The 20,369-nt window shown below is 32.1% G+C and overlaps 2 protein-coding genes across 2 annotated transcripts in view; one reads left to right on the top strand and one right to left on the bottom strand.

Moving 5' to 3' along the window:
• LOC114326881 (ras-related protein Rab-4B-like) overlaps nucleotides 1-1,473 on the top strand; it is a 133,273-nt gene extending 131,800 nt beyond the window's left edge. Inside the window, exon 8 of the mRNA XM_050648842.1 lies at nucleotides 1,081-1,473. Within this exon, the coding sequence (XP_050504799.1) occupies nucleotides 1,081-1,303 (223 nt within the window). The 3' untranslated portion in view covers nucleotides 1,304-1,473. The remainder of the gene's footprint in view (nucleotides 1-1,080) is intronic.
• A 5,222-nt stretch (nucleotides 1,474-6,695) lies between these two features.
• LOC114326883 (cyclin-H) lies at nucleotides 6,696-19,951 on the bottom strand. Its single transcript, XM_028275338.2, has 6 exons — nucleotides 19,750-19,951; nucleotides 19,498-19,694; nucleotides 11,298-11,499; nucleotides 8,182-8,413; nucleotides 7,746-7,860; nucleotides 6,696-6,913 (listed from the first exon to the last, which is right to left on the bottom strand). Exons 1-6 carry the CDS (start codon nucleotides 19,864-19,866, stop codon nucleotides 6,811-6,813), a joined length of 966 nt encoding a protein of 321 aa, XP_028131139.1. The 5' UTR covers nucleotides 19,867-19,951; the 3' UTR covers nucleotides 6,696-6,810.
• Nucleotides 19,952-20,369: the final 418 nt, after the last annotated feature.

Below are 20,369 nucleotides of genomic sequence, written 5' to 3'. Positions count from 1 at the left end.
GTTATGTTACTTCATATACAAGCGGCACACTGACCACGGTTACTGACCACGGTATGGTGAATGGCTAATTTTTATCATACTTTATGATTTTGATATCAAAAATCGTTTTTTGTTCTGCTTAAGAATTTTGCATTTTGCGGTTGAGTCATTCTTCTTCTGAAGCGGCGAATTTGTCCTCAAACAACTTCTTGGGAATTTCTATATATGCTTAGAGTTATAAGTTTTATAGTGGGAAGAAAGGTCAAAAACAGACTAATAATAGATAGGATAAAAAATATATATATATAGATAGAAAAGTAAGCCTAACTTTTGTTTTTATTGTATCCCTATGAGCATTCAAGAATCTGGTCAAGTTTGGACCGCTGTACAACATATATAAATAAATAGAATTAAACAACTTTATAGTGGAAAATGTTCGCTAAAAAACCCTCTACAAAATGCTATAATGTTATTTTATTTTAAAATGAACTGAAAAAAGTTATAATATCCAAAAGGAAACTTGTTAAAAAAAATTTACATATTTTTGGTTATATCTTTTTTGTTGGTCACTTGACGATAAAAAGTAATAGTAACAAAATTGTGGAAAATTTAATTTGCTACATTTTATGTTTAATTAGATTTTCTGTAGGGTTGGTAGTTTACGAGATATAGCGCGAAACCCCTTTGCACCCCATTTCCAAGATGGCGACCGGGGGACAAGGATGGCGACCCCAAAAACTTGAACTTAAGCTTCTACTGATCCCCCCTACACATTAAAGAAATAAAATTGACTCCTCTAAGAAATGCAAGGTACGGCCTAAAAAATGTAACATTTTAATGGACTATTTGTGTTTCTTGTGTGTTTTGATGAGATATTTCTTGCCTATTGCTTTTATCTTTGTCTTTATACAATTTAACTGATCTACATCAGTTATATTGTTTAATTTGACCTTTTCTCTTACGAGATTTTCGTTAATTTCTTTTTTACGCCTTTTTTGATGATCTAATTTATCAGTTTAGTTAAGTCTAACGATTTTGCAGTAGATTTTTTGATTCTAATCAGCTACTATAAAGTTAATACATATTATAATTTATTTTTAGGTTCTTTAACTATCCTGGACAACCAGGCCTTTCCAGTGCTCAACCAGGACTCCCACCAAATATGCTACCCATTCCTCCAGGTCCACCGATGGGGTCTCAAATGCCTATCCATCCGCAAAGGCCATGCATGAGAAACTATGTAGAATATGGACAAGAGCAACCAACAGAAATACCTCCAATGCTTCAGTTACAAAATTTTGGAAGACAATTTGAAAATTCGTGAAATTAATATCTATTTAACTTATATTATTTTTAAACAAATTATATTATTGTAAAAATTCTGATTAATACTTGTACAATGATAATCGTAAAAGAACTATAATAAAATGTTTGGGATTGGTGAAGCAATTGAAAAATAAAACATTTTTTTTCTAATAAAAGTTTATAAACTTATTCTTAATTTTATTATGCATTTTTATTACATAGGTATTTACATATTGTCTCTTTCGTTTGTTAGTATATAATTAGCGGGGATTTTACCCTTTTTGTACTCCTTTCTTTGTCCAGTGCTTTCATAACTATAGCACACAAGCTTTCTTTAATATCTGTCTATTTTTCCTTTCTTGTCCTTCTTCGCCATGTGTTGCCTTAAGAGGAAACAGTAGCGATCAACAGGTAGCAAAAACGCGCTCCAAGATTGCGGCTGTAATTTTGAATATTTTTTCGAGATATTTGGCACACGTATTCGTAATATAATAAAGAACGGCGGTACATAGCCCAATTTGAAAAATATATTAATATGTGGAAATTACTCTGTAATTAAATACAATATTAAAAAACGAGCCTGTACCGCCATTAAGAAGAACAAAAAAATACACTTTCTTCAAATAAACTTTTTTATGCGATGCCTAGATTTTGTGTCATTTTGGAACTACTAATGAAATAAAAAATTTTAGTAGTTCCAAAATGACACAAAATTTAGGCATCGGATAAAAAAGTTTATTTGAAGAAAGTGTATTTTTTTGTTCTTCTTAATGGCGGTACAGGCTCGTTTTTTAATATTGTATTTAATTACAGAGTAATTTCCACATATTAATATATTTTTCAAATTGGGCTCTGTACCCAATTCTTTATTATATTACGAATACGTGTGCCAAATATCTCGATAAAATATTCAAAATTGCAGCCGCAATCTTGGAACGCGTTTTTGCTACCTGTTGATCGCTACTGTTTCACCTTAACTTTACTAACTTGATGATTAAAAATGATCACTGGGAAAGAAATGGAACATGATTTTTATGGTCTCCAATAGGAAATATGGCGCTTTATAAGAGATTAAAGAATGGAGGTAAAGGAACTAAAAATAAAAACAAAAACACATAAAAGGATACATGCATTGACTATCTAAAAAAGCTTTATGTAGAGGAAGAACCAATGACGCCAGAAACAAAAACACCAGAAATTGCCACAAATGAAGAAGTTAATATAAGCACACAGGAATTTCGAAAAAAACTTGAAAAACTGAAGAACAAAAAAGCTGCAGATAAGGACGGGATACCAAACGAATTACTGAACTATTCTGAAGCAACAATGACAGAACAATTATACAATTATTTACAATATTAATTAACAAAATTATAAAACACAATAAAATTGCGGAAGAATCGAGAACGAGCGAACTAATTCTACTATTCAAAAAAGGAGATAAAAAGCAACCAGAAAATTACAAATGTATCAACTTGTTAAAGGGGAATCTTTCCAAAAATGCAATAAGAAAAATTTGTCGTTTGAGGTTTAATCACGTACCTGTTCCCAAATTTCTATTTAAAATTCGTTTAAAAACCGATCCACATTGCAATTGTGGAGAAATAGGAGATGCAAAGCATCAAATATTAAATTGCTCTCTAATACAAGCTCAAGTGAAAATCTTTTTGGACAAAATTTATAAGTTAAAGGATGTCATACATCCAATTAATTTTAAAATCTTATTAAATCAAAGTAATAATCCACAAGTGGTCATTTTATTATGTGAGCATATTAAAAATATAAACTGAAAATATGAGTAGCTATGGTTAACTATCTGTATTTAGAAAAAGATAAATATTGTTAAAAAAAATTAAAAACAGTGTAGTAAGTATAAAAAAAATGAACCATTAAGAAGACGAATAACCTCCGACGGGTTGAATCGGGTTTTAGTCTTACCGTAATGGATAAAAAAAATAATTAACAAAAAAAATTAAAAAAATAAAAAACAAAAAAGATACAAAAAAAGAAAAAAAAATATAATTGAATATAAAAAATGAATAATATAATGAAAAATAGAAGTAAAAAAATGTTAATGTATAATAATAATAATAATGATATGAGGATATTGTAATGTATAAATAGGGAAGGAAAATAAACATATAGTAGTTGAAATTAATGTAAAAATGAGCAAAATCGGTTAGATGGGCGAATGGACCCTAAGGTGCGCAGTCATACAAACCCAAGGAAAAAAAACTTGTTAAAAACTACCCTAAAGCTTACAACTAAAATTCTACAAGAACTAATTAATCAGAGGATAAGTTTAGCAGATGAATAACAGAGTTTTCTTACTGGAAGATCGTATACAGAAGCAATATTCGTCCTAACGCAAATTACTGAGAATCACTAAAGTATAATAGACCAGCATTTCTATGTCTGATTGACTTGAAGAAAGCATTTGACAGAGTAAGACTCGAAGATGAAATTCATCTTCTGTATAATGGAGAAGTTCCCCTAGATATCATAAAAACTATTGAAAACATCTACCAAAACAACAAAATGGAAGTCAGAATAGACAACTTACAGAACGTATAGACATAAGCACCGGAATTAGACAGGGAGGCTGATTGAGCTCTATTCTCTGCACTGTAATCAAGGATGAAATCATCAAAAGCATCAACAAAGGAAGAGAATACAGAATGAAGATAGTCTGCAAATATTAGTCCACAGATTTAACATAAGAGCAAAAGAATTCAATATGACAATTTCGTCTCAGAAAACTAAAACAATAGTAATTAGTAAAGTACCAATCAGATGTGAAATAGAAATTGATGGCATCAGTACTGAACATCATCATTCTCTTTGCCTTATCCCTATGCGGGGTCGGCTTCCCTAATTGCATTTCTCCACACAATTCTATCTTGGGTCATATCAATGTTAATCCCCTTTACCAACATGTCCTGCCTTATCGTCTCCCCCCAGGTCTTCTTTGGTCTTCCTCTCCTACTCCTTCCAGGAATCTGCACTTCAGCTATTCTTCGTATTGTGTGATTAACGTCTCGACGTTGAACATGACCAAACCATCTTAACCTATGCTCTCTTATTTTGGCATCAATTGGTGCCACACCTAGACTTCCCCTAAAATACTCATTTCTAATTTTATCCTTCTTTGTCACTACACTCATCCATCTAAGCGTTCTCATTTCCGCCACATGCATTCGTTGTTCCTTTCTTTTTCACTGCCCAACATTCAGTTCCGTACATCATAGCCGGTCTTATGGCTGTTTTATAGAATTTTCCCTTCAGCTTCATTTAAATTTTTTTGTCACACAACACACCACTCGCTTCTTTCCACTTCATCCATCCAGCCCTAATTCTACTGCATGCATCTCCATGTATTTCTCCATTACTCTGTACTACCGACCCTAGGTACTTAATACTTAAAACTATTGCTTTTCACAATCATTTCACCATCCAAAGATACCATTTTATTTGTAGTAATTCCATCTTTAAATGAACATTCCAAATACTTTGTTTTTATGCTACTAAGTTTGAAACCTTTTTCCTCCAGAGCTTGTCCCCACTGTTCCAGTTTTTGTTCTAAGTCTCTTTCACTATTTCCTATTAACACTACATCATCAGCATACATTAGACACCATCCACCATGGAATGCTACCCTGTAGTTTCGCTGTTATCTGGTCCAAAACTAATGAGAATAATAAATATGGACTAAGCACCGAGCCTTGGTGCAATCCTACTTTCACCTGAAATTTATCAGTCTCTCCCACATCTGTCCTAACACTAGTCGTTAATCCCTCATACATATCTCTCACAATCTTTACATATTCGCCAGGGACTCCTTTCTTATTGAGTGCCCACCACAGAATCTCTCGAGGAACTCTATCAGATGCTTTCTCAAGATTAATGAATACCATATGAGTGTTGGTCTCTTTATTCCTGTATTTTTCCATCAGTTGCCTTACAATGAAAATTCCATCTGTTGTTGATCTGCCCTGCATAAAGCCAAATTGATTATCGGATATTTCGGTTTCTTCACGTATCCGTATATCAATTACTCTCTCCCATATTTTCATGGTGTGGCTAAGTAGTTTTATAGCCCTGTAGTTTGTACATTGTTGTATCTCTCCCTTGTTTTTGTAGATAGGTACTAATATACTGCTTCTCCATTCGTCTGGCGCATTTGTCCAACTTCCATAATTCTATTAAATAGACCTGCTAGCCAACGTATTCCTGTCTCTCCCAATGCTCTCCATACTTCCCCAGGAATATCATCTGGTCCGACTGGTTTTCCTTTCTTTATTTTTTGAAGCGCTTGAGCCACATCCTAGTTTGTTATTCTGGTAACTATTGCTGTTACTGTCTCCGTTAACTCCACAGGCTGTCTGTCAAATTCTTCATTTAATAAACTGTCAAAATACTTTCTCCATCTCTTTTTGACATCTTTTTCGTGAATTAGTATTTTATTATTTTCATCTCGAAAACATCTAATCTGATTAAAATCTCTTGTTTTCTTTGTTCTCTGTTTGGCTATTTTATATATCATCGCTGATTTGCAAAAAGGTGCCAAGTAACATTTTTATACTTCTATTAAGTGGATATACTAAGCTCCTTTTTACACAACCAGTTTAAAAAAAATGTTACTTGGCACCAAAAAATTATGAGACTATCTCAACACCACTAAGTAATACACTTGTCCCCTTTTTACAGAATAGGCAGATATCATTTTTGCACATAATCCCTCTTTTGAATAAAGTGTCACTTGGCACATTAAAAAAAAAGCATGTGTGTTTACTTTGTACGCACGTAAGAAGTTATACTTCTATTATATAATTTCAACGAAATAAATATACTAAACAGTATATTTTTATTTTATTTAAATATTAAACTAATTTTAATACTTATATCTACCACTTTCAAAAAAAATTTATTAAAACAATACCAAAAATTAAAAAAAAAATAGAACATGAATCGTCCGGATTCGAACCCGGGACCTATCGATCTCTGGTAAAATGCCCTACCAACGAAGCTATCATCGCTGTGTATACGTGACATCTCGGACATAACTACAAATCACGGTGACAAATAGATCAAGTGAAGTATAAAGATATTATAATAGATATTTATTACCTTACTCCCCAGGAAGACAAATCCAAAGAAACAAAAATTATAATAAATAGTATATTTACTAAAAACACTAATATATTATTTTTATATCTTATTTGCGCTGATACATCATCATCATCAACCCGTACGCGTCCACTGCTGGACATAGGTCTCCCTCAGCTACCTGATACCTCTCCCTGATACATACATAACTTAAAACTGAATACTGTCTGTGTGCGCATGCGCCCAGAATAATGTACAATCGTACCTAAAGGAGTATAACTTCAAAAATGAAACAATCACAATAATAATATATAAATTATTTTATTCATTTACTTGAAAAAAATACTTAATAATTCTGAAAAATTCTATATCACAAAATTATTTCAAACCTAAATATAACTTTTGCCCTTATCCTAATTTCTATATGCTAAGCGTAGATGTGTCCATAGAAGTATTTTGTGCTGATATTGCATTGTAGAGTTCATCGTCTTCATCCAGCAATGCTTGCATACGCTTCTTGTAACTAAAAAATAAAAAGTAATTATAGTAAGAATTAACAAAGGAATAAAACGAAGATGCAAGGCACAGCAGTACTATCACACTATATGTAAAGAAATTGAGAGCCACATAACAAGAGACTTTAAAGCCAGAACTTGGCTACTGAAACCACACAGGAACCGTGAGAACTAACGCAGAAGATATAGCAGAGACATGGAGATAATATTGCTGGGATCTACATACAGATGATCAACGCTACGAACTTGTTCACGAAACCCCTGAAGAAATGGAAGGAGAACCTCATATTATACTAGAGAATGAAATAAGAGTGGCGATCATAAAACTGTATAACAAGTATAAAAAAGCACCAGATCCAGATATGATAATAGCAGAAATGCTCAAAGCGACAGAAGAAACCGCAATAAAATTATTTCACTTGGTTTGTAACCATAATAAAATTATTTCACTTGGTTTGTAAAATATGGTATTCCAAACAATGGTCTGACGTCTGGAAAAATCTACAACAACGACAATTATATAAAAAAAAAACAGCTTCCATAGATGTGACAATTACAGAACCATCTCCCTTTCCAAAAAGGTAGAAGACTGAATATCACAAGGAAGGTCCACAACAAGATGGATCAACCAAATTACAGTAATATGCAAAAGACCTATGCATCATTTAAAAAATGACCAGACACAGACATCTTTGGAGGGAGACCATACACAAAATCACGATGACACTACATTCTTCCCAGGTGGTCAGGACTGAAGAGAGGGAGTATTATGAAAATAATTTGGTAAGAAGAAGAAAGGCTATATCTTTATAACAAAAAAGCTAACTAAACATTACTTACATTTCACTATCTGGGTTGTTATCTGGATTTCTACATTTTTCGAGTTTTTTATCTAAGATCTTCTGTTGATTTTTGTCTGGCACCGAGTCAGTCATTTTTACCATGGATCTAATAGCTAAAAAATATAAAATGAATAAATTATTATTAGAAATTAATACATATTTTGATGTAATCTTATACATGAACTAGATTGCTGAATACAAAAACCTGCACAACTTTGTAACTTTAATTGTATTGAAAAATGCCACTACTCTCAGTAGGTACTCAGTAAAATGACCAAATAATATTCTGCACAATGCGTTAATGTCTAATATCTCATTCTCCACAATGGAGAGTTTTTGAATTACATAAACTTTATTTGATGTAATAAACGTTATTATTAAACGTTAAACGTTTTGAGTAAATTCGTATAAATTCAAATTAAAAAATAATATACCTCTAACAGCCTCAATTAATTCGCTCAATCTATCACGCCCATCTACTCCAAAAAGTGTATCAGTGACATAAGAATCCAAATTTTCCTGAAGCTTGGAAGCTGCGTGTAGCACTGCTGCTAGAGCCACCTGACTAGGGGAGTACAGTAAAATAGCATCTGTTAAAAGTGTTCTTTCCAAGAAATGTTCAGTGCCTGGTCTCAACCTTTCAGGATCGTGAAGACTAGTTCTAGTCTAGAATGGAGAAACAACTTTATTTTACTTTAAAACAAAAATACATAATATACACACATTTTAATCCCAAATTGTAAAGTACAATAAATACGAAAAATGTTAAAGAAATGTGAAGACAGAAAAATTATATATATATATATATATATATATATATATATATATATATATATATATATATATATATATATATATATATATATATATATATATATAATATCGGTTTACAACGTTCTTCGACGTCTTCCGATTTCCAATCTCCATCTCGTTCTGTCATTCCATAGATCGTCCTCGAGTTCTCTGTCCCTGATTTCTCTATCAACTCCTTCTCTCCAACTTCTTCTAGGTCTTCCTGGTCTGCGCCTTCCTCTTGGTTGCCATTCGAGGATTTGTCTTGGTATTCTATTCTCCGGCATTCTCCTTACGTGTCCGTACCAGCTGAGTTGTTTCGTTCTGATGTCGTCAACAATAGTATGTGTAACCCCCATGATTTCTCGGACTCTCTCGTTTGTTATTCTGTCGCGTCTAGATATTCCCGCTGAACGGCGCCAGAAGTCCATTTCTGTTGCTCTAAGCATTTTCTCTGTTCTGTCTTTTAGAGGCCAAACTTCGCATCCATATGTTGTGATGCTTTTTATTATAGTGTTATATATTCTTTTTTTATTCTCCTTAGAAATATTTTTATCCCACAGTACGCTGTTTAGTAAGGATATGCCTTTCCTCCCCTGTATATTTCGTTCCTTAATAGCTGCATCTAATTTTCCGTCTTGAGTGATCTTTACTCCCAGGTATTTGTAGTCTTCACATAATTTTATTTCTTGATTTTCCTCTACTCGGAGGCCATGTTGTTCTCCTCCGATACTCATGTATTCAGTTTTTTCCATATTCACTTCTAGGCCCCACTCTGTAAACTCTTCTAATAGTTTTCGCATCATGTAACTAAGATCTTCAGAGTCCTGTGCGATGATCACCTGGTCATCCGCAAAGCACAGCGTGTACAAAGTTGAGTCCGTTAGTGGTATGCCCATATTCGTACATTTTTTCTTCCATTTGTTGAGTGCTGCTTCGAGGTATATTTTGAATAGTGTTGGTGAGATACAGCATCCTTGCCTTAGTCCTTTAGTTACTGTGAATCCAGGTGTTATGAGATTTCCCGTTTTAATTCTTGTTGTTTGTTGGTAGTAAAACGTTTTTACGGCTTCAACCAATTCTATATTTACATTTGTTTTCTCCAGTGCCTCCCATAATTTAACCAGCGGGACACTATCATACGCTTTTCTAAGGTCTACAAACATCAGATGGACTTCTTGGCCACGAGCAATTTTCTTTTCAATTATCTGAGTAATGGAGAAAACATGATCTATTGTAGATCGACCTGCGCGAAAACCAGCCTGTTCTTCGGCTTCCATATTTTGGTATTCTTCTTCTATTCGATTTTTAATAAGTTTTCCATATATTCTGCTGATACTACTAGTGACTGCAATTCCTCTATAGTTTTCAGGTTTTGATTTATCTCCCTTTTTGTGGATAGTGCTCAGATGTGACTCTTTCCATTCTTTAGGTATTTCATGGTTATTCAAGCATTGCTGGAAAAGTTGTCTTAGCCGCTTAATTAAAACTTTAGGTCCATATTTGATGAGTTCCGGAGCTATATTTCCTGGGCCCGGTGATTTGCCATTCTTCAACTGTTTACATATGGTTTCGACTTCTCTCTCATTTACTCTGATTGGTGATCCTATCAACCTGACGCTTTGTATACCGTTGGATTGTATCTGTTTGAAGGGCTCTCTTGTCTCTGTTAGTAAATCTTCAAAGTATCTTTCCCAAGTTTGTGGTGATATGGACTGAATAATGTCTTTCTTTCTGTCGTTTCTTAAATTTTTTAATAGTTTCCAACTTTCTGAACTTTGGCTTCCACCTATGTATGTATTTAGCATGGTACACTTTTTTGTCCAGAGTTCGTTTTTCTTTTGACATATTTTTCTCCTGACCCTCGCTTGCATTTTTTTATAATGTATTCTGTCTTCCACGTTTTTTGTGTTCAGATATTTTTGATACAATTCTCTTTTCTTTGTTATTTCCTGCGAAATATCTTGATCCCACCAATACGGTTTTCGATGTACGGTTTTTTCATATCGCCCTAGTGCTTCTAAGGCAGCGGCGTGTATACATTCTTTGATGTTTTCGTATGACTGATTCACATTTCTGGTATTATCTTCCGTTTCAATTAGTTTTTCTTGATATAATATTTATGAAAAAATAATATAATGATATAATATTTATATCAACTTGATATAATATTTATGAAAAAATAGAAAAATTATTCTTGATATAATATTTATGATAAATGTTTAATCAGTTGATTAACACTGTTTAACATGTTACGAATAAGGTACCTAATCGATAATAATATGTTGATGCACATTTTTTTACTCTTTTTGAATTGCAATAATAAAGTCCCGAGGAATTATAGGGAAGAGTTATTGATTTAATATTGGTCTAGAAAGATGTTAAATGCCATTCATGCCTGATGGCTAGTTTATTGTCTTGTAAAATGCAATTTTCTCCCATTATATTTTTTTGTGGTTAGGCCACTGTTGCTCTGAGCGCCTCAGCCTCAATTGTGATTGATGGCAAAACATTAAGAGAGTAATATAGTCCAAATATTATACAGTTCACTGACCAAGAATTTGAGCATGGTAGCGTTATAGTAGATAACAAGACTTTTAGCAACATAATAGACAAATTAGAAATCTATGGAGTAAATTCATACAGTGATTGAAAAGAAGCTAATGACGAGAGGTGCTGTCTGTGGGCTAACATAGTCTAGAAATAGAAAAACCTAATAGATCTAATAAATAAAGGAAGCATATTAATACAAACTTACCTTAATATCAATTAATAACCCTTCCACTGGTCTAAAAGGATTATGAATGGACAAGTGAAAATTTAGCTGTTCCATGAGCAACAATTCATTGTTTAAGATAATATCTGTAGCCTTATCTCTGTCTCCTTTGATGTTTGCCACAAACTGTTGAATAGATACATTGAATTCTTCTACTTTACATGCTAAATAAATACAAGTCACCCTACAACATTATTACTTATTAAAATGGAAAGATGTAGGTATATTGAGAATATAAGTATATCGTGATATTTATAGGTAGATATATCATGGAAAAATTACTCTAAAAATAAGCTGTTTTATTGACGGTAAAACATAACTAATGGAAATTGAAAGAAAACATTGGAATCTACATTAAAGGACCAACCTATAGAAGTTAAAAACATTTTTTCAGGTGTAGAAGCATGGCCTCGGGCATTGATTATAAATATTCCACTAGATAGCTCACCTCTTGGTAACCGAAAGACGTATCAACAACTAGATGGCGCTACTCGAAAACCGTATCGAGATTTCTCATTCTCTCTCTGACTTGCGAGGAGGTAGGAGTAGTGTCAGGGCCGAACTTACCCTATAGGCAAGGTCCCTATACCATAGGTTGTATGGTAACTTTGACATTGACAAATGAAATATTGTCATCGTGACGTCACCCAGACGATCAATTTTACGAATTGTTTGTAAACATAATAGGATACGTGGTTTGGAGGCTATATTTTGTTATTAAATATTGTTAGTGTTTTAATTTGTGTTTATATCTTGAGATATAATGTATCTATAGATATCATTAAGTGTTTTTAGTATAATAACTTAAACCCAAAACTCTTTTACAAGTGTTAAGATACACTTTAATGTGTTTATATTAAGTACCTACTTACTTACTGGATTTTCTTTCTCCTGTATTGTATAGTAAAGGACATTCTTGTATAGAGACATTACAGTTCTGTAACGTCTCTTGCGGTTCTTCAGCTTAGACTTATTGAACAATATATCTAATTAAGTCTAAGTATAGATAATAGATCTATTATAAGTAATTGTTTCATATAAAATTATAACAAATATTGCAGCCATCTGAAGATCGTTTGAATAAACAATTATAAACTAAATGAATATATAAAATGGGGAAAATTCCCTTTATTGCACTGAAATTGTATTTTTTTATAATTTATGTTAATGTAAAATTTCACAGGTACCTATTGAATGGAATCATAATGTTTTAATAGTTTTAGATATTATAATCCAGTACCTAACGTAATCAGATGCTCTTATGTTAAACTTAAGGGAAAAACTACTAATTTTGATACATAAATCTTTAGTTGAATCTTTTTTTCACCATGGTTTACATGTTAGGAGGAATTTATAATAATGTACTACATGCATTATCCCCAATTCAAAATTATTATATACCTACTCATTTAAAAAAGTAAATTGTATTCAACCCATTATTAATATACCTAGGATATTTCAATGATTTAGTCCCATATATACACAAGAAAGAATCTCCTTCTGCTTTAATTAAGTAGTAATGCTATTCTACTGCATATATTTAATTGCAATTATATTCTATGATTTTTGTAACTCTACAGGTATCTACCACATTTTTTAAAGAATATATGAAATAAATAGTCATTAAAAATGCAAATGTATTTTTTTTTAAATATACACATTTTCAATACATTCCTACTTTCCGAGTTCATTTCAATGAGTGAAGTGAATGCATTTGAATGCAGCATTCTGGGTGACGTCACTCCCGCCATTAGATTCTCGACGCTGATTGGTGGAAAGTTACCATGCAACCTGTCTATTTATGAACCTTGCCCTATAGGTGTATTAACTGTGACAAGTGTGACAATTTATAGCAAAATTTAAAAAAAGGACTCACATTTTAGATAAAATGGCCTCTGTAAAAGATAAGTGTGTTTACGCGGGATGTTTTGAAAGAAACGCTGGAACAAATAATAATATATCTTTCTTTAAATTTTCCCTGAAAGACGTAGAGCGCACAAAAATTTGGCAAAAAAACTGCGGAAATATTGATATTATATTGATGGATATCAGTGACCTGAAACAGAGGGTAATTTGCCAGCATCATTATGCAGTGGAACATATTTACCAAAGTGGCCAAAGAAAGTTATTAAGGAAAAATACTGTTCCTCTAAAATTTGCACAGTTAGCAACTGATTTAGGTGAGTACTCAACTTTGGAAATATTTTTATGTTTGTCTAATGCGCTTTGTCAATGAGAATAATACTATTAAAATATATTTTATATAAAATCAGTTGATATTGAGTGATTTATATATTTTTTATACAATTAAATCAAGAGATTTTTTTTAAATATGAATGCGTTGTTAGTATTACTCCAGAAATAACGGAGATGCTTGTTTTGCTTTAATTAAAATTACACATTCATTTCAATGATTACCTATTTTAGGTGATACCCCACCAGTATTATGCTCTACATACGTTTATTGCGGTACGAAACGTAAAAGATCTACAAGTGGCGATTGTATGGTTAGGTCAACTCCATCGCCTAAGAGATCAAGTAGTAGTATCAGTGATATTTCCAGTTTTGATATTAATTTGCCCACAAAACTTGAAACTGAATTGACGGAGAAGGTAAAAAAATTGGAGTATCAAGTAAATGCTTTAAAGAAGAAGTGCCGTCAGAAGAACAGTCAGCGTTGTAGAAGAACAACAAAAAACAGAAAATCGGAAACCAAATTCATGATACAGATACTGTTAGAAAATAAAAGCATATACGTGCACACTTTTGTTAATATGCAGTTTTCACACAAAACTCGTTCACAATGGAGTCACAATGAAAAGGATTTAGCTCTGGCCATTTATTATAAGTCTCCTAGTTGTTAAAAATTTTTAATTAGATCTCTTAACTTTATATTACCTTCAGTAAAAACAATTCAAATTTGGTTGCGTGTCATAAAATTAAGAACTGGTTTAAACATTTCCTTAATTGACAAGTTGAAGAAAAAAGCAGAGACAATGGATGAGTGGGAAAAAATTTGTGTGTTAATGTTTGATGAAATTTCTTTGAAAAAACAATTGGAGTACAATAAATTAGATGACATTATAGAAGGGTTTCAAGATTTAGGTGCTTTAGGAAGAACAAACAAACTTGCCAACACAGGTCTGGTTTTCATGATGCGCGGCTTGCTACATAAGGCTACGCGGCTTGCTACAGGTGGTCCAATACATAGCGACAACTTAAAAAAACATTGTAGTTGAAGTTGTTTCAAAATTACAAAATATTGGGTATATACCAAAAGTGTTGTGTGATCAAGCATCTAATAATAGAGCTTTATTTAAGCTGTTAGGCGCATGTAAGGATCAGCCTGCAATAGAAATAGGAAATCAGAGGATTTTCACTATGTTCGATACACCCCACTTATTAAAAAGTCTAAGAAATAATTTTCTTAACAAAAAGTTGACGTTTCTGCCGATTCTAAACAAATATTGTGGCAAGATATTGAATACACATACAACATCGATAGAACCAGTGTGAGAGCACGATGCATAGTGAAAATAACAAACGTTCATATAAACCCTAATAATTTTCAAAAAATGCGTGTAAAATTAGCAGCACAAATTTTTTCCAACTCAATTGCCTCAGCAATATCAACAGCAATATCTGTAGGGCAGTTACACACCAAAACGGCTTCTCTTACTGCCGAATTTTTGAAAATTATAAATAATATTTTTGATGGTGTTAACAGCAAATATTCTAGTGATAGTAATCCAAACAGAAAGCCAATGTCAACTTTAAGCAAGTCAACTGAAAACTTAAAAGCAGGTTTAGAATATTTTTAAAAAATTAAAGTTTTTGAAAATCAGAAAGAGAAAAATAATAGTCACTGGCTACACGGCTTTCAGTGGACCATTTTGTCAGTTTTATGTTTGTGTAAGGAACTTCAAAAATAATATAATGTGTCATATCTTTTAACATCTTTTCTGAACCAAAATCCTTTAGAAAATTTTTTCTCTATTGTGCGCAATAGTTAGTCTAGTGCGTTCATAAAAAAAACATGTGTTTTTACTTAATAACAGGCGGTAGCTGGTTTGTCTTTAGTTTCATGCGTGGAAGAGAATGATGCTAGATCAAAAGTATGTGTTTTGTCTCGTCAGGTATTAATGACGCACGGGTAAATAATCGTGGACTCAACTGAATGTTAAACTACACTATTAGCTTTAGTTTATATATACAGTAGATATTAACAAGTATTTTATAATATCAGGAAAACAATATCAGTATGTCTTAAAACCTTGGAATCATATGGAAACTTTTTTATTCAGTTTAGGGAAAAATGTATTATTGATAAAAACTTGCATGTCCTAAAACTCAAAATGAAATAATCAGATGTCAAATATTATGAGTCGTATACCAAGTTTGTTAAAAAATATTAATTCTTCTCAAGAGTAATATACCTTCATTTTTAAAGCACTTTCATATAAATATGAACGTGGCTTTTAATTGTTCTCGACTTTTAATAATAAAATGTTTCGATATTGTCAATAATGAAAGTACTTCTTGAGAACAAGAAATAATAAATATCTTTTTTTCCTAAAATTTTAATTTTACTATCTTAGTTTGAAAAGAATTAACATTCAAATATACTTATTTACTTTGTTTTGAAATATGATCTAATTAGTGATGTTTTAAACTTTCTAATCCTGTCCGTTTATCAGCTTTTACCTATTGTTCCTAGGCAGATGGCCCTCAACTATTTATATGTTGGAAATTCCCTGTCATTTTATCAAGATATATCTCTAGTGTTAGGGAAAAAGGACTTAAGTCCATTTTTGGCCAAAATGAGTTATCTACACATTTGGTTGTAAATTGTGAAGAAGTTTGTTTTGGTAAAAAAGAATTAAGTCTATCTTAAAATATAAGGTTTTTATTAAGACTGGTTCAAAGAACATAAGTTACATCAGACTATTTTTGTTTGAGCAAACGAACATATCTTACTTAAATCCTTTGTTTTGTCCGATATAAACGACTTATGAAACTTAAGTCCTCTGTATCAATAGTCCACTCGTAGCTGCCGCTTTAAGTGTTTATGACATAAATCTTACTGATCGTGCTAAAACACTCACTTGTTGATTGATAAACGCTAAAAGTTTTCTTCTTCTTCTTCTGTTTCTTTTTATAAGAGAAAGTACTGGACTTACAATTTAACTGTACATAATTTTGCTTCACGAGCAGCTTCCTGTTATATCTGGCATAAATCAATTGCTCACCGTGGTGTAAATGAGATTGTTTCTTGTCTTTTCAAAGAAATAATGAACATGCCATCTGAAGTTACTAAAATAACCTTTTACTCAGATACATGTGCAGGGCAGAATAAAAATTTCCACGTAGCTGCCATGTTCATGTCAGTCATGCAAATGAAAAGCTCAATAAATCAGATCAACCATAAATTTATGATCTCTGGGCATTTACACATGGAAGGCGATGTCGACTATTCCCTTATTGAAAAACAGAAAAAAATCGGGAATGAAAATTGCTCATCCTCATGATTGGGCTACTCTCATTAGATGCACAAACAAAAAACGTCCATTTAAGGTCATTGAATTAACTTTAGATGACTTCTACGATTTTGCTGCTTTATTAAGGACAACGTTTGTAAAGAAGCAAAAACATGTTGATGGAGAGTTGTTCAAATTGCAGAAATGTCGTTGGCTGCAATACAGAAAAAAATATGCTACATACAATATTTTATAAGAGTTCTCTGGAAGAGTCAGAAAATTTTAAGGAAATTCATTTTACTAAAAGAGGTCGACAAAGTGCAATAGAACTCAAGAAAAAGTATGATAAGTTAATACATATATTTCTTGAAAAACAGCAACATATTCTAGATCTCTTACCGCTTGTACCAGAAGTATATAAATTTTTTTATCAAGAACTGCCAACTACAAGTATGAACGATAAGGACCCAGATTTAGAGGAGTTTGTTTCTGATGACGAATAACTTCATCATAGTTATATTATAACTTCGGCGCCGTCGTGCAAAATATTGATAAGCGCCTTAATCAAAATTACCAGGGTAGAAATATCAATCACTCCTTCACATTTCAACGTGGAAAACTATGAAATTTTTTCTACGTCTACCCAGATTTTTTTTTGAAGGAAATAATAAGTACACAGTACTGTTATAAAAAATAATATATCCTTCTTCCTTCTTGTATGGAGACTTTAAAGCATGTTTATTCTTCAATATTTGCCTCCTAAATTGTTTAGATTATCGCACCATCTTTTTCTTGGTCTACCAATAATTCTTCGTCAATTTGGTGACTTATCTCATGCTATTCTTACTATCCTATCCTATCCTCTGCCATTCTACTAATGTGTTCGTTCCACTCCTGTTTCCATTTTATCACCCATCCATTTTATGTCTTCTACATTGCATGATCTTCTTATGTTTTCGCTTCTCTCACTATCCAACAGACTTTTGCCTGATATTCGTCGAAGTATTTTCATCTCTGTTGTTTCTAGTAGTGTAGTAGTTGTTAAAAATAATTTTTTTAAACTATATTGCATAATAAAACAGAACAGAATAAAAACTATGTTAAAGTTATACAGCATTACTTACAATTATTAAAAAAGATTGAAGATCAAAAAATGAAACATATATTGAGATTTTTTAAACAAATATACTTATTATGATGAAAACCAACGGATATTTTTTATAGAAATTGAACTTTTCTTGCTTTACCTTTGACAAATTCATTAATTAGATTTTCATTATTCAGGTCCTTTAAAAACTCAGATTCTGTAGAAATAATAGTAAGATTTTCTAGCCATTCCTGACCCATTCTAGATCTTAAGTAAGTAATTGAAGCGTTTATTTGAAACACAACACTTGTCCAAAAATGAAAATTTTGGAAAATCAAGTAAAACTGCCCAGCTTTAATTTATTTCAAATCTTACTTTTATTAAGACATTCATTGGAAGGAATCTGGATATCAAAATAATTGTACAAACTTACCAAATTATATTCGAACATAGGGAGGTATTGTGTTGTACATATAGTTTCTGTTATGCTGAACTATTTCTAATACAAAAGAAACAAACATCACATTATTACTATCAAAGAATGCACACAACTGATAAATTAAAGGATAAGATCATTCACACTTACAACTACCGTTGACTAGGATGGGACAAGTGTTGTTTTTACAAAAAAACGCATGGACATCTGTTGTTTTTCTAAAACTATCAAAATTTTCTATGCAATGTGAACCAAATGTGTGAACTGGAGAAATAAACTACTATTCTATAAGAACAATACATAAAGTCGAATTTTTGAAAAATGGACATGTGTTGTTTTTCAAATAAACACTAAGCTAGAATGGCTGATGCTACAGAAATCGGTACCTATAGTTAATAATATACGTAACGAAATAGTAATGTTTGGGAATGAGTGGACTAAGTTATTTTTTGCAATGCTTTTGCTTCAAAAAATATTAAGTTTTGAATTGGATATTTATTTAACTTTGCCGAGTCAAAGGGCACCTTTAACGCCTTGGCGCCATCGTGTGTCCCTGAGTTTGATCAACCACAATAAATGGGAGATTAAAACGGTCACTGAAATGATAACTGGACATTGCCGTTTAAGAAACCACTTATACACAAACTATGTAAGGTGCAGAAAGTGTAAAATGGAAGAAGAGACTGCTATACACATACTATGCCATTGCAGTGTGCTAAGTGATCTAAGGCAGGAATTCACTGGTCAACTGAGGTTTGAACCAGAAGAGATCCTAAAACTACCAATAAGAAAACTTTTGGCCTTCGTTGAGGCCTAAGAACTTATTAGAGTTTAAGGAAAAAAACAAGGTATGGTACAAAGGCCTTTTGGTACAAAGAAGAAGATACTTTATAATTATATTTAATAAATATTTTGTTCATTCAATACAAGCTTCTATTGTTGAACATTTTTTTAGCACTCTCCCATATCAGTCATAGAAGATGACCCCACAACAAACTTTGATACAGGCCCCTGCGGGGCTAGCCATGCCATTGTTTGGTTAATATCATGAATGGATTATAAGGGAAAATGAAAAAAGGATAAATGCATTACAATGAAAATATCATAACAGAAAAATGGTCAAATTGAACACTAGAAAAACAAAAACCGTATCTAAGAACAGTACTTGAACATTTTACTTACATTATTTCTTTTGGGTGGAAATTCATTACTGAATTATGTATATAAAACCTTTTGAAATAATGAAATGCAGTTCCTATAACATATCTTGGCATGGGAGGTTGAAACCTTTTACAGAAATCCCTCAGGTGAAGCTCATACCGTTTTACCATCGTTTTCTCTTCTTCTGGTGTCAAAAAATAATCATATTTGGGAATATCCTACAATTAAAATGTGTTAGATACTGAAAAAATGCATAATTGAAAATTAAGTTACTGGTGCTTGTCGTCCATATATTTGGATATGTTTAATATTAGCTTTTTCCCTAAGTTTATTAAGTTCCTCTTCACTACTGAACATCCAATATTTACACTGTGTACTTGTGGGAAACATATTAAATATTTATATATTAACAATATTGAATATAAAAAATATGAGGTTAGAATAGAATAAACAAACAGCCACAAATTTTTGAGTACTTTTGCTTCTGTCAAGATGTCAAGTCAATCCGAAAGGACCTACAGCGACATCTCTTAAAAGATTATGTTGGCTTTACGGCTTTACTGTAATCTGCAACTATGTAGTTTAAGAAGCTGCTAAAAGATAGCAGTGTCGGTTACAATAAAAAATATTAACGGCGAATTTGCTCAAGTAATGATAGTCAATAAAAAATACTTAATTATTTATTGTTATTAATAATATAGACTCTACCTGTTGTATGCAGGTGTTGTGTTGTGAATACCTTTTGACTAGAGAGTGCCTTTAAAATATGTAAGTACCTATAATAATTATTTGAATATGTCTCTTTTGTTGGATAATAGATGTCAGACTAAGCTCAAATGGTATATTTTTTATTTCAGAAATGGAATGGTACTTCGTTCTTGCTGTATAAATAA

This window comes from Diabrotica virgifera, chromosome 4, assembly GCF_917563875.1.
Source record: "Diabrotica virgifera virgifera chromosome 4, PGI_DIABVI_V3a".
Taxonomy (NCBI): Eukaryota; Metazoa; Arthropoda; class Insecta; order Coleoptera; family Chrysomelidae; genus Diabrotica; species Diabrotica virgifera.
Note: the sequence above shows the minus strand (reverse complement) of the source record. Positions and strands in the feature narration are given on the sequence as shown.

Coding starts and splice junctions, on each gene's coding strand:
- LOC114326883 (XM_028275338.2), bottom strand. CDS start 19,866: ATGTTTCCCACAAGTACACAGTGTAAATATTGGATGTTCAGTAGTGAA. Junction 11,500..19,497: donor TTCCACCCAAAAGAAATAAT/GTAAGTAAAATG, acceptor ATAATGTTGTAG/GGTGACTTGTATTTATTTAG. Junction 8,414..11,297: donor GGTTATTAATTGATATTAAG/GTAAGTTTGTAT, acceptor TCTCCATTCTAG/ACTAGAACTAGTCTTCACGA.